Here is a 17390-nt window from a genome sequence, read left to right as displayed (position 1 = left end):
ATGACTAGGGGATAAAGATTGACGTAGCTCTGGGGTAACACCTTGTTTGCACAAATAAAGCTTGCCTGAAGATTAGAGGGCAAAGCTAGCCACTAACTAATCATAGAGGTCTGGAGGTCCGTACAGACAGACAGGAAGTGATAGGACTGGTTGGAGAGAAGAAATGAGAAGGTCCAAGGAAAGAGGAACTCTTTTCGACTTGGAAGCTGAGAGGTAAGGTCGTCGTGGGTTTGCTCCTTTGCCTATCTAATCTCTCAGCATTTTCCCCAATATCTGACTTGACTCTGGACTTTTATTATTAAGACCTACTAAAACGCGTGCTACACAGCTCCATACTTAGAGACCTGTGACTGCAGACCTCCATCTTACTTCTGTTCCCAGCAAATGCCCCCCAGCAGCTCCGCACCATGAGGTTGATAGGCCCTCAGCAGGCAAATGACTCCGTGGGGCTCATCACAGTAGGTCCCTATATGTGCTGGACAGATGTGAATTAGAGGCAGACAGAGCCAGCAGCCGGAGCTTGCCAGCAGTTAGGGTACCACTTCCTGATCTTTTAACTTGTGTTCCCTCATTCAGCCAAGGCAGAAACGCCTACAGAGTCAGGTCAGAATCATAAACTTTGAACATCTTCTTCTTCCCCATCATCAGCATGACCTATTTATTTCACTTTACCCTGACTGACAGGCCCCTATCCTGAATACCCACCCATCCCTCGCTCTTAGGTAAGTTCTGTCTCTGCAGCCCTTCTCTTACTTGTGTGAGGCTCTTCCCTGATGCTTCATCTTGAGCATCTTTAGCATCCCTCAGTTTCACAGTGCATTCCTCAGGTTTTAAATTGTCATTTATGTGAGTACTTGTACTTTCTCATTCCTCTGGCTGCGGGCACCCCAGTCTTAAGCCTGCCTTTATTGCTTACTTAGCAATGGCATCTATAATAATTGCTCCTCCAGCGTGCTGTTGACTAATGAGCAGGTGCTGCCTGGCTTGTTCTTCACTACCTGTTTTTCTGCAGTACCTCATAGTCTTTCACCCCACCCCACCTCTTCCTCATGCTATTACCTCCCAGTCAGCATCTTGGTTATCAACCTCCTCCCTGGAGATTATCCTTTCCTGGTCTTTCGTATTCCTTTCAGTCCTTTGTTTACACATATTTTCAACCCATCGCCCTTCTGGTAGTCCCCATGTTAAGAGTGTAATTACTTTTTAATAACTTTCCGCATCATGAACCCTATAAATACTTGGCCCAGGCTGCGGACCTGCACAATCAAACGTTACTCCGATATACCCAAAGGACACCAGCGAAACCGGAGAAGCCACCATGGACACTGCAGGAAAGGTGAGTGGGTTTCTCCATGACGCCCCCATAGCCCCTTCACTGCCGTCGAAAAGGTGCATGTTTCAAAGAAATTTGAAATTTAGAATTTGTGTTCTCTGATCAGATTATGAACAAATTTGAATGACAATAGCCCCCAAAGGATCTCAAAATGTGGAAAGTCTTCCAGCACTGTCTGGAGAATGAATTTCTGACAAGTTGACATAGGATAATTTGCTAATACTGTAGCAAAAGCTTTGAAATTTGTCTGTCATTTCATCTGGACATATGTGAGGCTGGAAAGCTATGTGCTGTGCTACGGAGGTCCCTCGGACTGGAAATTAAACCCAGTGAAAACCGCATGTTCTTACAAGCAGGTTAATAGCGGCATGGTAAAGAGTGTGGATGGAAACAGCATCTGTGGCGTATTAGAGAGCTGAGGCTCTAATGTATTAGTGAGTCTTAAGTGGTCTATTGCCCATTCTGTTACATGGAACATCAGGCTGTGCCCCAGACTGTGAACACACAGTGCAAGCACAGAGCATCAAAGGAAGAACTTACTCTACATCATTAGCAGTGGTGAGAGCTGGATGTTAAGCTCTGCAAGCTTCCTCCCTAAGAGAGTGAGCATTTGTCTAAGTACCTTGGTGTTTTGCGCTCTCTGTATATTGCTTTTGAAATATGGAATTTTTCCCTAAAAGCTATTTTTTGCCAAAAGTTTTGAGTGGAAAGCAAATTTATTCTAATTAGGTTGTTCATAGACAAAAGTAGTGTTTTCTATCCATTGTGACCCATGTCCTTTTTCTTTATAAGATTAAAATCTGTATCAGCTCTTCCAGTGCAGACTAAATTCCTTTCAATAGATTTTTCTCTATTTACAATAACCAATGCAGAAATCATACCTTCAAATGGAACACATTTCAAGTTATACAGACTAGTATCACCGGGGGCTAAGTTAAGCTAGTCCACTCATTGAGGAAGGAACTGTTGCAAGAATACACAGAAAGATACTCAAGTCAACAGAAACAGCCTCTAAAGAGAAGCCTGGGAAAATAATTTGTTGTGCAACCACAGTGCACACCAGGCCTCCCTGAGACAACTCATTTCGATGCTAGCTTCACACTACACAAAGAAATAATCTTCAGTTAAATAGGAGTTAAGTGTTGGAGAAGCGAACTGGAAAAGTTTCAAAGAGAGGATGAGAAACAGTTGTTACTATACAGAGAATTTTCAGACTCTGGAAATGGAATAAATTACAAAGGAAAAGACTTTCATCAACAAACATCACAAAACATATGCATCATTTCATACAAAATTGATATGATATAAACAGCAGAGGAAAAATTTGCAAGACGAGCTGACAGACGACAAGTTACTCTTGGATGTTTAAAGAACTCATTTGCATTTAGCAAAAGAAATAAGATGCCGATAGGTCTGTAAATACATGAGAAAGCCCTTCCACAGCTACCAGATCATGGCAGATACCCATACTGCTACTCTGAAAACATACCAATGAAGACAGTGGGTTTCTTCTGCCTGGGCAATATTTTGTTAATGATACAGCCAATGTGAAGTATAATGGAATATATGATAGCAAAGGCAATTTATTGTTCTGGAGAGTGGGTCAAGTGATTAAGTCTTTCTGTAAAGAGATTTGGAAATGAATTTAGCACGAACAATGACTCTCTTTCCCGAGAAATTTTCACTTAAGGAAACACACCAACCAAGAAAAAAATTTGAACAAATGTGTTCATAATACACTTTGTAAGAGGAGAAACAATGGAACACTCCTATAGCTAGGTAATTATTAAGAAAATTAAGATATGCCCATATATAGTGGTCATTTCAAACTATGACAATGAAGTTCTTCAAAGTCAAGAGAAATGCTTATAAATATGTGAATGGTAACAGTTCACTGGACAGTGAATGTCTCAGAAGCAGAGAGGAAGAAGAGCAAGGAGAAGAGAGAAGAAAGAATTCTTCATATGGAATGATTTTAACTATTTTAAAATTATTAAGATTTTATAAGTAAAATATATTTTGAAACGTTGTAAGAAAGTTTGCTAAATTCTTGGAGGTTTATGCTTGGGATGCAGGTGACTTGTTTATATTTATTTATTTTTGGCTTTTTCCCTATGATTTTTATACTTTTACAAATAACAGCAAATGTAATCAGAAAAAAAAGGAATTTATTGGTAAATGTCATTTTATTTTGTGCGCATTAGACAATCACATGCCGCGCAGCCATTGCCTGGGAAGAAAAGTCTCCTCTTAAAATTGAAGAAGTGCAGGTTGAGCCTCCAAAATCTGGAGAAGTTCGCATTAAGGTAAGTTTAAGCTGGCCAGCCTTTACTTTTGAAGATGAAAGAAAATACTACTACACTTCAGAAAATAAATGTAGGGGCTGAAGAGATGGCTCAGCAGTTAGGAGCACGGGCTGCTTTTCCAGAGGACCCAGGTTCTATTCTCAACACTCAAGGTTAGTGGCTCATAACTGCCTGTAACTCCAGTTCCAAGGGATTTCACTCTGTCTCTCTGCCTTTGCAGGCAGCTACGTTCACACGCACATAGCCCTAGATGGATACACATGCACACACATAATTAAAACTAAAAGTAGGGATTTTAAAATTCTAAAAAAAAAATAATGTTGACAGAAAAGGAAGAATTAGAAAAAGACAGATGAGGAATGAAAGGCAAAACAGAAAAACCAGGAACTCACACTCAGTAAGTTATAGACAAGGTGTCCAAGGATGTGTGTCCTATGAGGTGTCCTATGAGGCTGGCTCCAGCCCCTACCCAGGGTTCCAAAGGTGAATGCTTCCCAGGAGCACACAGGCTGTGCTTCATTTCAGCTGCTCTTCTTCTTCTTCTTCTTCTTCTTCTTCTTCTTCTTCTTCTTCTTCTTCTTCTTCTTCTTCTTCTTCTTCTTCTTCTTCTTCTTCTTCTCCTCCTCCTCCTTCTCCTCCTCCTCCTCCTCCTCCTTCTCCTTCTTCTCCTTCCCCTCCTCCTTCTCCTCCTCCGTCTTCTTCATCTTCATCTTCTTCTTCTAAAAACTCTTCTCCTAAAGAGACTTGAAGTATAAAGAGCTGAGCTGCTCACCATGGCAACACAAAGGTCCAAGGCCATAGGAGCAAACCCTCAACCAGACAAGGGGTTGCACAGGAATCAATGACAATGTTGAGACTCAGATCCATTGTTGGTGAACTGGCAAGTGGAGAATTGGCATGTTTTATCTTAGTAGCCTTGGTTGGACATCTGTGACTCTGACCTTGTGTGAGCTGCAAAGTTTTCATTTTAGAAAATGCCTTGAGTCTTGTTGAATTTTTTTCTGAGGTGCAAATGAGCTAATTGTGTGTAGTTAGTAAGCAGGCTTTCAGGTTCTGTAGTCATCATGGGACACTGGACCTAGTTATGAAGCAAGTTCCAGTATATATTCTATATATCAAAACTATATAGCTAAATGTAAACTCATCCATTTGACCATCCACGGATATGTGTGACCATACGACTGAGATGCAATTGTAAGATTACATGCACACATGACATGACAACGCACAGCAATAGGGAAATTCATGGCTGTTATTGCACAAGTGAAATTACAGAAGAAAGCCGCAGTTTTCAGAGGAAGCTGTAATTGTGTCCCGGCCTGCAACAGCTCCTGATAAACGCTCCTGACAATGATGTGCTGAGAGTTTGAGAACAAACGGAAAAGTGGCAGAAGCGTAGCCATGGACAGGGCTCAATCATTGTTCTGGCCAAATACTCTCTGGAAACAATGTTCCCTTCCTTCTCACACACCCAGAGAGCTGTCACTGCTGATTTTGTGTTGCACCACCATCTACAACACTTCCGAGTTGGTCACCGCTCTTGGGCTGCTATGCTCCGTACTCATAAAGACTATACCCTAGGTCAGACCTGCAGACAACTCCGCTCAGCCGCTGACTGCGTGGCTAGAAATCAGCATCATCACATTGAGCCCTTGATAAAATCAAAGTCGGAGATTGGATATGCCCACTGTGGTGGATGAGTCCCTGCCCTCCTAGCTTATTCGATGAACCATGGCTACAGATAATCCCATATTCTCATTTGCTATACACAACAAAGGAATAAGAGCCTGGAACTTCCGTATATAAAAAAGCATGTCTAGCCTTTGGTAGCATCAGGAAGCCATTGTAACACAGTGAGGACCCACTTGCTCCATTCAGATGTGGCTCTTTCTGGTGTTCTTGCCGCTTCTTCTGCCACAGATGATGGAAACACACAGACTGCTTTTCTGCACTCTCCTGGGATTCAGAATCCATAGGCCTTTGTGTATGTGATAACTCATTTGGCAGGTTTAATGTAGAAGGGTTGGACCAATCACAGGCAAGAAATCTTAAATAATTATCTAAGTTTTTATGCTTTCCAATAACAGTTAAATCTTGCAATATTAGTTTATTTAGCTTAATCTTATTTTACAGTATTATTGCTTTTCTCTTTCTCCCTCTCCCCTCCCCCGTGTGTGTGTGTGTGTGTGTGTCTGTCTGTCTGTCTGTCTGTCTGTCTGTCTGTCTGTCTGTCTTTCTCTGGAGACAGACAAGATTCCACTATGTAGCCCTATCTGGCCTGGAACTCTCTATGTGGACAAGGCTGGCATTGAGCTTATAGAGATCTGCCTGCCTTTGCCTCTCTAATGCTAAAGATGCTCTGGCTATCTTGGAACTCACTCTGTAGACCAGGCTGACCTCCAACTCACAGAGATCCAACTGCCTCTGTCTCCCAAGCACTGACAGTAAAGGGGTGCGCCACCATGCACAGCCTTAAAGAAAAATTCCAACTTGCAAGTTTAAAATTTTGAAAATTGATTTACCCAAAGCATTGCACTTCACAATATTGAACCTGAAATTTTGTGTCTCCTGATAGTGATGCTATTGTTAATATTTCCAAAGATAAAAACAAAACCATTTTGTTCCAGAACTCCTCATTTCATAGGTCATATGGACTAGGTTTCAAAAGACAAGTTTATTATGAGGTGTGAACATGAAGCTATGTGACATTGGATAAGTCATTCCAGTCCCTGGGCCTCCCTTCCCGACCATTCCTAAATTGGTAGGGAGACCTTCTGTGTTCCTCTCATTAGATATAATTTTAAAAGCAATAATAAGACAACAGCGGGCAGTCCAGAGATGCAGCTTATTGGGAGAAAGAGCTTGAGACCATGATCAGGCCTGAAGGTCGCGGGGCGGTGGGGGAGGGGTAACGTTAGACAGAAACGATGCCGTGTATATATGGAAACTGATGGAAAAGACAGAGAGCAACCATTGAGGGGCTGCCAGGGAGCCCTGAGATGCCTCTAGAGGGCAGTGTGGAGTACTCCCCAAACCAAGGCCCCTGAGACAGCTCTGCACCAATCCCCAGAACAAAGGAAACGCCTAACTTTGGGTGAGGGGGCTGATGGGAAGTTTTATAGCACGTGATTTGATTCACCATGGTGGACATGACAGAAACGGAGGCCCATGTTCTCTGCACAGAGCTGTCAAGGGGCGACTGACTCTTTCCTCTGTCACAGCAGGAAGCGCAGGGAGGGGCAGTGGTGGGGTCTGGCCTTTCCAAAGGGATCTCTCTTTAAGGGGCAGGCTGTTGTTCTAACACAAGAGTGTTGCTTTAGGTATCAAGCGAGATCATTCGTATCAAACAAAACACAACCGAACACTCAGTCTAAAAGAGGGAGGGAAAAAAATCATAAATCAGTTGTCTTTGGGTCCCTTAATTTCTATGTAGATGGCATCTACAGGGATCTGCGGTACCGATGACCATGTGCTGAAAGGAGACCTCTCGATGAAATTTCCTTTAATTCCGGGTCACGAGGGAGCAGGAATTGTGGAGTCTGTTGGCGATGGGGTGTGCTCTGTGAAACCAGGTAGGAAATGGGAAACAATATTCTTTGGGAGCAGCACACCAGGACTCCGGCTACACTGTTAGCTTATTCAGCAGAAAAACAAGTTGGGTTTGACTCTCTAGATTCTTCTCGTTGATGACATGTCACGTTATCGAATGAAGCCAGTAATCCAAAGGGCCACACCACAGCCACCTCCTTTCTCTCACATAAAGGGTGTGGAGAACAGCTCCTGAGGCAGCCAGATAAGGGTTGATGTAGGAGCAGAGAACCTCCAAACTGGGTGAAAGGTCCTCAGGCTTTAGAACCACTTATGTTTTGATTCAAACATGGTGCCCATTCCAAAGTTGGAGTCTTTGGCAAGGGAATGAATGTTTTAACAAACCAGAATGTGCTGCTTAAAAGGCCATGACAGACAGGATGATAGTTACCTTCCAATGAATTGTCCCCAGTTGCATCCTGAAGGATCTTGACATCATTATTCTTAGCATGCCTGAGACGATCACAGGGGATGAGCAATCGCCCCTAGATTCTGGTAATTTAGAAACCCCATAGTTTGGGACCAGCTGCATAAAGGCACTCGAGAAAGTACATAGCAAGGCCATCCGTGGCCATCATGAGCGTACTCATGTGTACAGCAATTATGAGATGCCTGCTGTGAACCAAGTAAGAGGCACAGAAGTAAGGAGTTGAATATGCACCTCCCAGAATGTCGTATAAATAAGAGAGTTTACAGCCTACCTCCTCTTTAGCTGGAAAGATTCTATGGGGAATCTTGTGGGAAATGATAATGAGCACTTGAAGGAAACGGATAGTTAGAACTTCTTCTGGATCTAAGATCTAATATCTGGAAAATTTTACAGTCAGTAAAGGTAAGATGTTTAAAGCTGTTTTTAAATGCTGTCTTAAGGAATTTCCCTATACGATAAGTATTTGTAGAGGCCACTACAGAGATAACAGTGTAGACCTGACCCAGTCTTCAGGAGTCTGTGATGACTGCATAGGTCAACCTTCTCCCAAGCCCCACCCTGTCTGTCACTCTAAACCTCGGGGCAAGAGCTGAGCCAAGACCGAAACGTCCTCAAGATTCTCTCCAGAGCTCTTCTGTAGTAATTGTTCCAGAAAGAACGTGGAGGAGAAAGAACATTTTTCTCTGAAGTTGACATGTCTTAGATTGATCAGCAGTAAACCAGTGCCAGAGGCCTGCAGAGTGTTAGTGTGAGAGTGAGCCATGCAGAATCCAGAGAGTGTTGACATTGTTGGGCTACCATAAACAGGCTTTTGTGTGTAGCTTTGGCAGTCCTAGAACTAGCTCTGTAGACCAGGCTGGCCCCAAACTCACAACCTATCTCTGCCTCCCAAGTGCTGGGATTAAAGCCCGTGCTGCCACTGCCCACAAGGGATTACATTTTTAAAAATGAAAAACAAAAGAATTAACTAGATGACTTCAAGGTCCCTTCCTGGTTCTATTGTTCTTTTTTCTAAGTAGGGAAAGGTGGTCCTACAACTCTCTACCTGGCAGGCAATGTCTCATCTTTACCCAAATGGTGAAACCCAGACCAAGAGGTTTCTGAGGAACACCAAGTTTAGGTTTCTGTTTACCAGACACAAACCTAGTAAGAGTCCAGGCTGGGTTAGGCCCAAGCGATCATCTCAGGACAGGAAAGATGAGATTTGAAGTCAGGTAAAAAAAAGACTTGTGCTTTGAAAGTGTCACACTGGCTGCTGCCATCTGTCCAGGGCGTGTTTTCAAGAGAGCCGAAAAGATTTTATTGTATTTTTATTACATGAGTAATTCCAGGTTTGTTGATTTATCTCCCCCCCCCTTACAGGAGATAAAGTCCTCACACTCATTGTTCCACAGTGTGGAGAATGTGACGCCTGCTTGCACGTCCAAGGAAACTTCTGTGACAAGCAAGAGTTAGTAGATTTGTTTCTTGCCTTTTATCCAATTGCTCACATTGTATTGTGCCCAATGGTGACCTCGTCTCTCTTTTTAACTCCTAATGTCTGTGCCTGTTCGTGGGTGTCCGTCTCCATTACTGTGGGACAGTATTCTCCCGTGTTCCGGGGTGATGATAGACGGGACCTCTAGGTTTTCCTGCCGAGGACAGACGATTTATCATTCCTTCCGCACGAGCACATTCACCGAATACACTGTTGTGCCCGAGTTTGCTGTGGTAAAAATTGATGCTGCGGCTCCGTTGGATAAAGTTTGTCTCATAAGCTGTGGCGTCCCTACAGGCTATGGGGCTGCTGTTAACTCAGCCAAGGTGAGCAAGGGATTTGTTGTTCGTTCGCAAAGCGGGCCCGAAATGGCATTGCTGCCGACTGTGTCCTGAGATGACCGCCTAGGCCTAACCCAGCCTGGATTCTTACCGGGTTTGGATCTGGTAAACAGAAACCCAAACTTGGTATTCCTCAGGAACCTCTTGGTCCGGGTTTCTGTCATCCGGAAATCAATCACTGCCCCTCCCCACCCCCAACAGCAAAGTGTATCGAGTCCCTGATTAACCCAAACAGCCCGCCAGGGACTGTTCAAAGTCCCCAGGCTAACTCCCAGCTGTTCTGGTCCCCACCCACCTCCTATGCCAACCTGCAGGATAAAGCTGATAATGCCTGGCAAGTTGTTTTTCTTTACTCTCCCAGGCAACCCCGGCAGTTGGTCCCCCAGCAACCTTCTCTCTACCCAGGGGATGGTCGAGTTCCGTGGTTTGACTGCACCTCACTAACATTTGTGTGTTATCCATGTCATGGAGAGGGAGGGGATCAAAACTAGATGGAATCTGTCCATATGATCCAAGTGGTGTACACACAGCTTCCAAAAGCAAACTTATCGGCGAATCAATCCCACACCAGTTATGTTTTAAGGGGTTATTTATTTTGGGGGGTAAAACTTACATACACCATAAACCGTCAGGAAGGGAGCCAAGTCGCAGGAGCCGGGAGCAGGAGCCAGGAGCAAAGAGGGCCTGATCCGGATCTGTTTCTCTTTTTAAAAGAGAAACATACCACGCCCCAGTCCCCCAGGGGGGGAAGTCGCTCCCCGCTGTACTGTGGGCTCGTATTTTAGCGACTATTGGTAGAGGCAGCGGAAGTTACTCCCACAACACAAACTAGTTTCGTTTGTTTGTTTTTTACTTCCTGGTTTATTTTCTTAGCTCCTGTGCCCAGCTTTGAAAACTAATAACGGCACAATGTGTGAATCTGCAGGTCACCCCTGGCTCCACCTGCGTGGTGTTTGGACTCGGAGGGGTCGGCTCAGCCATTGTCATGGGCTGCAAAGCTTCCGGTGCTTCTAGAATCATCGGGGTTGACATCAATGAGGAGAAATTTTCCCGGGCAAAAGCCTTGGGTGTCACTGATTGTCTCAACCCTACGAAGCTCGAGAAGCCTGTCCAGGACGTGGTGATGGAAATGACGGGTGTGGGTGCTAACTTTGCCTTCGAGGCCATCGGAAAGATTGAAACCATGGTGTGTTTACGGGGCACAGTGAGAGCGGGCTGCCTCAGAGGCATAATCTGGAAATATGCTCTTCTGGAAATATGTTTAGGCCTGTGTGCCCCCAGTAAAAAATGGAATATAAATTCACTCTACAGTCTTAGTTTATGAAATAAAAACAATATATAACAGAGAGCTAAAGTTACAGTACACAGCACTGAGATATGCAAAGAGCCATGAGCTCAGTAATTCACTTTTCTCAATTCTAGTTATTTATATCTAAATAAGAAAACTATCAGAATCACATATATTTATCTGTGGCTTCTAACAGAACTTGAGAAACTGTTTGTCAAACTTCTATCATTAGGAAAAATCTATCTGCCGGCAAAAAGAAATCCAATCAGGCCAGGTTAAGCCAAATTAAATGCCTGCGTTAATTAGCGGCATGCTCCCGAGTGGCTGGGAGAACATGACAAGGAAAAGACACAGAAAACACACACACATACTCGCACACGCACGCACACACTCGCACATGCACGCACACATGCATGCACGCAAACCCCAAACCATGTGTTTCTCTTTTTGGCACGAGCTTAAATATCCTGTGGGGTCAGCGCTTGGCAGACTGGGAACTGGAGTCCAGAAGTAGAGTCCGGCCCAAGGCAACTCCCAGGCCAGGGGCTTCCAATCACCTAGACTTCCATGTGTCAGCCTCTATGGCTACAGGGATTAATGACCTAGCTGGCAGCCTTCTGGGTCATACAGTTTAGAGAAAGGGATGTATAAACACATTACATGGAAATGTGTGTCTAGCTCCTTGGTCAGAGGCCAAAGGATGTTAGTGTAAAGATGAAGGTGACAGAAAGGAGGCCAATAAGGTAAAAATCTGAGGGGAAAGGAAAGAAAGGAAAAGGAAAGAAGGCAAAAGAGATAAGAAAATGTGTGCTTATGAACCCCTGGAAAAATTCATTTTTTTTTAAATGAAGTTTCCCCCGGCTACATCTATGTTTACTATGTTCTGTTCTGATTTGTTCTAGTACAGATCGACTGGGCAGTAAAGTGTAGCAAGTGAAAAGTTAGACATATAGAATGTGTGGCCCTTACGGCTGTGATAGTTTTAGTGAACACACCGTTTATTCTCGCAGGTCGGTGTTGTGATCAGGGGGTTTTAAGGATGATAAATCGGTCTGTACTCAGAACCACCCTACAAGGAAACTGAGCCAGCACGGAGGTTAAAGTGTCTGCCTGAGTCACGTAGGTGGCTGGCTCTCTGAGGAGATGCAAACATGGCCCTGGTGTCGAGGTTGAATTTGAAGTTGCATCTACCCAAGAGAAGTCCAAAGCTCAAGGGTATCAGGATCCCTTCGCCTTGTGGGGAGTTGGTATTACTGCATGGGCGTGCTTGTGACTGTCGCTGTCCTTCTCAGCTCGCTGCGTGGAACTCCTGCAACAGCAGCTACGGGGTCTGTCTGATCATCGGGGTGGCTCCAGTGAACGCACAGCTGTGCCTTCAGGCAGTCTCAATTGTGTCTGGAAAAACCCTAAAGGGCGTGTGTCTGGGAGGTAGGTGGAAGGATGTGATCGCTTAGGTCCTCCTCTGAGGGGACCAGACATCTAGAGTAATGTGTCCAAGGACTCCTCCTGAAATGAGAGTAGCGTTCTTCAAATTGCCTTTTTTTTTTAATCTGGGGGAAGGTGTATTATCATGTATGCATGTGTATGTATTCCTATGTGTGTACGGGTTCATGTATGTACATGTGTGGGGGGGGGTGTTTGATATCAGGTACTTCCTCTGTCCTGCTCACTTTCTGGCACAGAGCTCCTCACTACAGCTGGGGCTCAGCAGCTGGGTAAAACTAACTGGCCAGTGAGTTCCAGGAATCCTCCTGCCTCCACTTTCCTAGAGCTACGATTACATGTGCAAACTACCATTCCTGACTGTTTACCCTGGGTGCTAGGGACCTGAACTCATGGAAAGTACTTGACCAACCAAGCCATATTCCCAACCACCAAATGAATTTTAATTAGTTAAATAAAATAATGGAGCCATTGAGGATTATAATTTTCTCTGATGAAAAAGATTTTTGTTGCAATTAGAGTAATTTACTTAACTTTGGTTCTGCATCGATGGATTCAATTTATTGTGCTACTAGAAATGCCTTTTAGTGTCTTAAATGTCAGTAAACTGGCATTTTGACCTTATGTTTCTGTCTTCCCAGAAAAATCCTTATTTTTGAGCAATATTGGCTAGCAGACTTAAAAAATTAACACTCCCATTTCTATCCATTCATCTAGGGGAGAGAGTACATGCTATCTCTATGCATGTGGATACAGAGGGTTCCCGTGCCATCTTCATGCATGTGGATACAGAGGGTCCCATGCCATACCCATGCATGGAGATACATAGGGCTTACATGCCATCTCCATACATGTGGACGATGACAGTTTCCACAGCACATCTATGTATGTAGATAGAGAAGACACCCACGGATGTGAGAGGAAGTTGTTTGGGAATGGTAACCCCAGAATAGGGCTTGATAAGGTGAAGAGATTGTTTTTCAACTCAGTAATATTGACCGAGATTTTATTTAAAGGATGACCAGGTAACAGAACTCTCTATAAAAACCACATTAGCAGCAGCTGTCAGTAGCTTCTCAGGTACAAATGATTTCTCCTTTATTTTTCAATGATAATTTTTCGGAGAGTATCTTACCCATCTCTCATGACTTACTTGATTTTTTTTTTACTCTTTTGATTGGCTAATCTTACTTTTACTACATTTATTTTACTATTATTTGTGTGTTGGGTTGTGTGACTGTGTATGCGAATGCATGTGTATGTACGTGCCAGGCCACCCATGAGGAGCTCAGAGGGTGGCTTATCAGAACTGATGACTTACCTTCTGGGGCCCAGAGATCTAATTCAGGATGTCAGGTCCCTACAGCAAATGAGCCATCCCACCAGCCTGGTTGGTCTCCGGTCAGATTATTAATAGCCATTTTGTTTTGCAGATTATAAGACCAAAGACTGTATTCCCCAGCTAGTAACTGACTATCTCCAAAACAAGATTAACATAGATCCACTAGTGACTCATCAGCTGCCTTTTAAAGAACTCCACAAAGCCATGAAACTGTATTATAAAGGAAAAACGTGAGTTTTTGCTTGATGCTCTCCTGTATTCTGATAACTCACGGAGGAAATGACGACTTGGGTGTTTCTAAGTGGTTTTGTTAAAGGCGCCGGGAGGGCTCCATGGACCTTTGGTATCTTTTATGCACATCTTCCTGATGTCATCAACATAGGAAAAGCTTTACCTGCAGCCTCTCTTTGGGAAAAGTCTACTCCATCCATTTGAGAAAGATAGTGAAGAATTCAGCACAACACAGACTCACATTGGGCAATATTTGTCCAATATTTGGTTAGAGAAAATTTCTAAAACAATTGAGTTGAATTTCTGGAGTCAGCAACCTTGCAAGAAGTTCAAGGAACGTGTTTAGACCCCTGCCAAGGACAAAAATCCTTGTGTAATAGTTTAACAGTGGAAGGTAACCTTGGCGGATTGGAGCCAAAGCACACCACAAAGCCACACCATACAAAAGAGTTCACGTGGGAAGTTTATTGGAGGGTGGGGTGCAGAGTTGGCCTGTCAGCGAGAGTGGAAGGAAGAGGTGGGGGGGGGGGGGTGAGAAGGGCTTGCTTTTTCTAAGGGGCTCTAGTGAGTATATGCACATGGGGAGCCTGCTTTCTACTCGCTGGCTGCAGTGGTCACGGGGTCACATCTTGGCGGCTGCTGCTGACTTGTCTGCTAGGTTACCGAGGGCAGGCCGGTATAAATGCTTGAATGCCAACACCTCGTACATCTTTTCTGAATAATGGAACCCACGTGTTAGCAAGACTTTAGGACTGCACCATTTACTCCGCAAGCATTAATTTGTTCACATGTTCTTGAAATGCTCGGGAGTTGGTGGACTGTTGCTGTGTGTGATCAATTTCCTGGGGACTTCTATCACACACACACACACACACACACACACACACACACACGCACGCACGCACGCACGCACGCACGCACCTATGCACCTATGTCCTGGAGAAGTCCCACGGAAGACCACCATTCATGTATACTATCAGCAAGAGCGTTTATTATTCTAGCATGCTGGGACCTGCCGTCCCACACAAAGGCAAGGATGAGGAAGACGCCCCCCAGAGGGACAAATGGGCTCCTTTTAAGCACAGTCAAGGGGAGGGCCTAAAGCAGGTCATTTTGAAAATGATTGGCTCAAGTAAGTGGCAATCATATTAGTGCATTCTAATTGGCCAGGGCTAGTCCGGGGCTTGTCAGGGCTACGGTTTTCCCTTTGAGGGCGAGCCTTGACAAGTCCCTGGCTTTGTCTTTGAGCAGCTGTGAAAGCTGGCTGGCCTAGCGTGTACTGACTGTGGGGGCTGGCTCAGGCCTGGTACAGCATGTACGAGGCCTCCTCGTCCTTGCTGTCAGGGTGCTGGAGATTGATTGTCCTTGGTGGCTCTTCCCCAGACGCTGCTTGCTCAGTCGTAGGAAACTGAAACTGAGGCCTGATCTCTGAGAGAAGGCCAAGCAGCCTCTTATGGCATCAGCTTGGTCCTCTCGACCTACTCACCCCAGAAAGGGGACCCACAATAGGCCAAAGTAACGATTACACCAGAGTCCAACTCGGCTAGCCACTGAGTTCTTATTGGGGTTACTAGCAGGTGTGAAGGGGTATTCACAGGAACAGAGATGACTCTAAAGAAACTGCTTCACCCCACCCCCACCCCTCGCCCCGAGCATGGGTGATGATTCACGAAGGCTGTGCCCTTGGCGCTCTCTGCACTACTTACAGACAAGCGGCTCAACAGACGCCAGGGACCTCTCTGCAGCTGGACTGTTTAGAATCGCCTCTTGAGTGGTTTACCGCGTCCATGGCCCTGGAGAGTGACTATTAATCTTGCAAGCTTCTGCTTTCCCAGACTGAGAAGTTTGTTTACCTCCTGCCTTTCTCCCTCCTGGAGCAAAGGCTTGGATTTGGAGACAGCTGCCCTGCTTCTTGTCTTCAGGACTGCTACAAGGGTTGGAGATTCAGTGTAAAGCTTGAAACAAACAGCAAAGAAACGTCTATAAATGTGCTTTTCTTGGTTCACTTTGAAGCAAGTCTCCAATTCGTATTCATTCCCTGACTCTGCCTGCACACTTCATTTGCTAAATGATTTTTATATGAAAACCTTCACATTTTTGCCCTCTTCTTTCTGGTAAAAATTTCCCCGTGTATGTCAGTCCATTTAAGTCAAGAACAAAGCTCCAGGAAAACTCATCTGACAGTTTTAAATGCTGATTGTATGTGGGGGAAGGCATCTAGCAGGCAGTGGACAAACTGCAGGAGGAGAGGACCCAGAGAAAGTCATCTTTTTCTTTCTGGTCCAGATGTTAGTCAGGATGCTACAGCAGCAGGATGTTGCTGAGAAGCTGCCCCTGAGGTCCTGGGGTCTTTTATGGTTGTGCAGCCACAGGGAACTACGCTTGTAGAGGATGCCTTTCCTTTCTGTATGACACTGGATTCCAATCAGACCCCATTCAGACGCCGATTGTTATTTAGGTGAATTAGAGCAAAGAAGAAATGCAGGTGGGGACAGTTGGGCATTGAGCATCCTTAGGGTACCACGCACAATCACTGTGCCGTCGTCAGTGCTTCCGAGGCATATCGTAATCACATTTTTTTTTTTATGTTTCAGCGTTCGCTGTGTTCTACTCTTCTGAGATCTCAATGCTAAAAGTGCAAGAGCATCCCGAATGGCTTTCCTTCCTTTCATGTTTCAACTCTGATTATCCCCGAGCTGCCGGAAGAGATGGTGCATCAGTGGCAGGAAGACAATGTGGCTGTGCATCGTGAAATGAGGGCCTCTTGGCCATACTGATAATAAAATAAGTTGGAAGAACTGGTGTGCAGCTCACACAGTGACCTTAAAAGGAGAAGTGATTGCATTTGATTCATGATAGTATTGATCATGACCTCAACCCAACTGATCACTGCCATAAGTCCATGAAAGCTGTCTCTATGTTCGCCTTCACTCTGTTCTGATCCTGCTAGCTTTTAACTGGAATCCACCACTTCATAGAGAAAGGGGATTATGCATGCTACTGCACTCTTAAGTTTTCAAAACACTGTTTAAATTGCATTGTTTTTTTTTGTTTCTAAATTTTAAAAATTAGTCTTAAAAGTACTAAAATGTTCCTAATTTTGTATCTGGGCTTAGATTTTTCTAATCAATTTTTTAAAAACTGGTGACAAAATCTGATTGAATAATAGTGGGGAAAATGTTGGTGATATAAAACAAATATGTATGGAAGATATTATGAATTCTATAAAAATGGTAATAGATGAATGCCTTAATATGTAAAGAATGTTTATAAATTAATAAATATATGATAAATTTCCCAGTAGAAAATTAACTAGTTCAGAAACATGTATCTTGCCAAATAAAAAATACTAAATAATGATCTAGTGAGATGACTTAGTGGGCAAAGGTGATTGCTGGGAAAGTCTAGCAACATGAGTTCTGTCTCTGGGACCCATGTAAAGATGGGAAAAGAATCTGAGTCAACCAAATTGGCTCCACCCCTCCACATGCTGTGGCAGAAGCAAGCACACACATACTGAGTGCTCAAACACATATACACAAAAGTAATTGTTTTAGAAAAGAAAAGGGAAGCCGGGCAGTGTTGGCACACATCTTTAATCCCAGCACTCG

General features: G+C 44.2%; 1 protein-coding gene across 1 annotated transcript; it reads left to right on the top strand.

The window, feature by feature from the left end:
- Positions 1 to 1203: 1203 nt before the first annotated feature.
- Positions 1204 to 17139, top strand: LOC125414783 (alcohol dehydrogenase 1-like). The gene is made up of 9 exons (XM_048456938.3): positions 1204 to 1336; positions 3538 to 3639; positions 7073 to 7211; positions 9020 to 9107; positions 9241 to 9460; positions 10401 to 10661; positions 12056 to 12191; positions 13640 to 13778; positions 16374 to 17139. Exons 1-9 carry the CDS (start codon positions 1319 to 1321, stop codon positions 16396 to 16398), a joined length of 1128 nt encoding a protein of 375 aa, XP_048312895.3. The 5' UTR covers positions 1204 to 1318; the 3' UTR covers positions 16399 to 17139.
- The last annotated feature ends 251 nt before the right edge of the window (positions 17140 to 17390 follow it).

Source organism: Myodes glareolus, chromosome 17 (genome assembly GCF_982192425.1).
Source record: "Myodes glareolus chromosome 17, mMyoGla1.1, whole genome shotgun sequence".
NCBI classification, from domain to species: Eukaryota; Metazoa; Chordata; class Mammalia; order Rodentia; family Cricetidae; genus Myodes; species Myodes glareolus.
The sequence above is the reverse complement of the archived record's forward strand: the minus strand, read 5'-3'. Positions and strand labels throughout refer to the sequence as shown.

What these genes read in the sequence shown, in the direction of transcription:
- LOC125414783 (XM_048456938.3), top strand. An exon ending in CTGGAGAAGTTCGCATTAAG is followed by an intron (nt 3,640 to 7,072) that starts GTAAGTTTAAGC and finishes ATTTCTATGTAG; the next exon opens with ATGGCATCTACAGGGATCTG. An exon ending in AACTTCTGTGACAAGCAAGA is followed by an intron (nt 9,108 to 9,240) that starts GTTAGTAGATTT and finishes ACTGTGGGACAG; the next exon opens with TATTCTCCCGTGTTCCGGGG.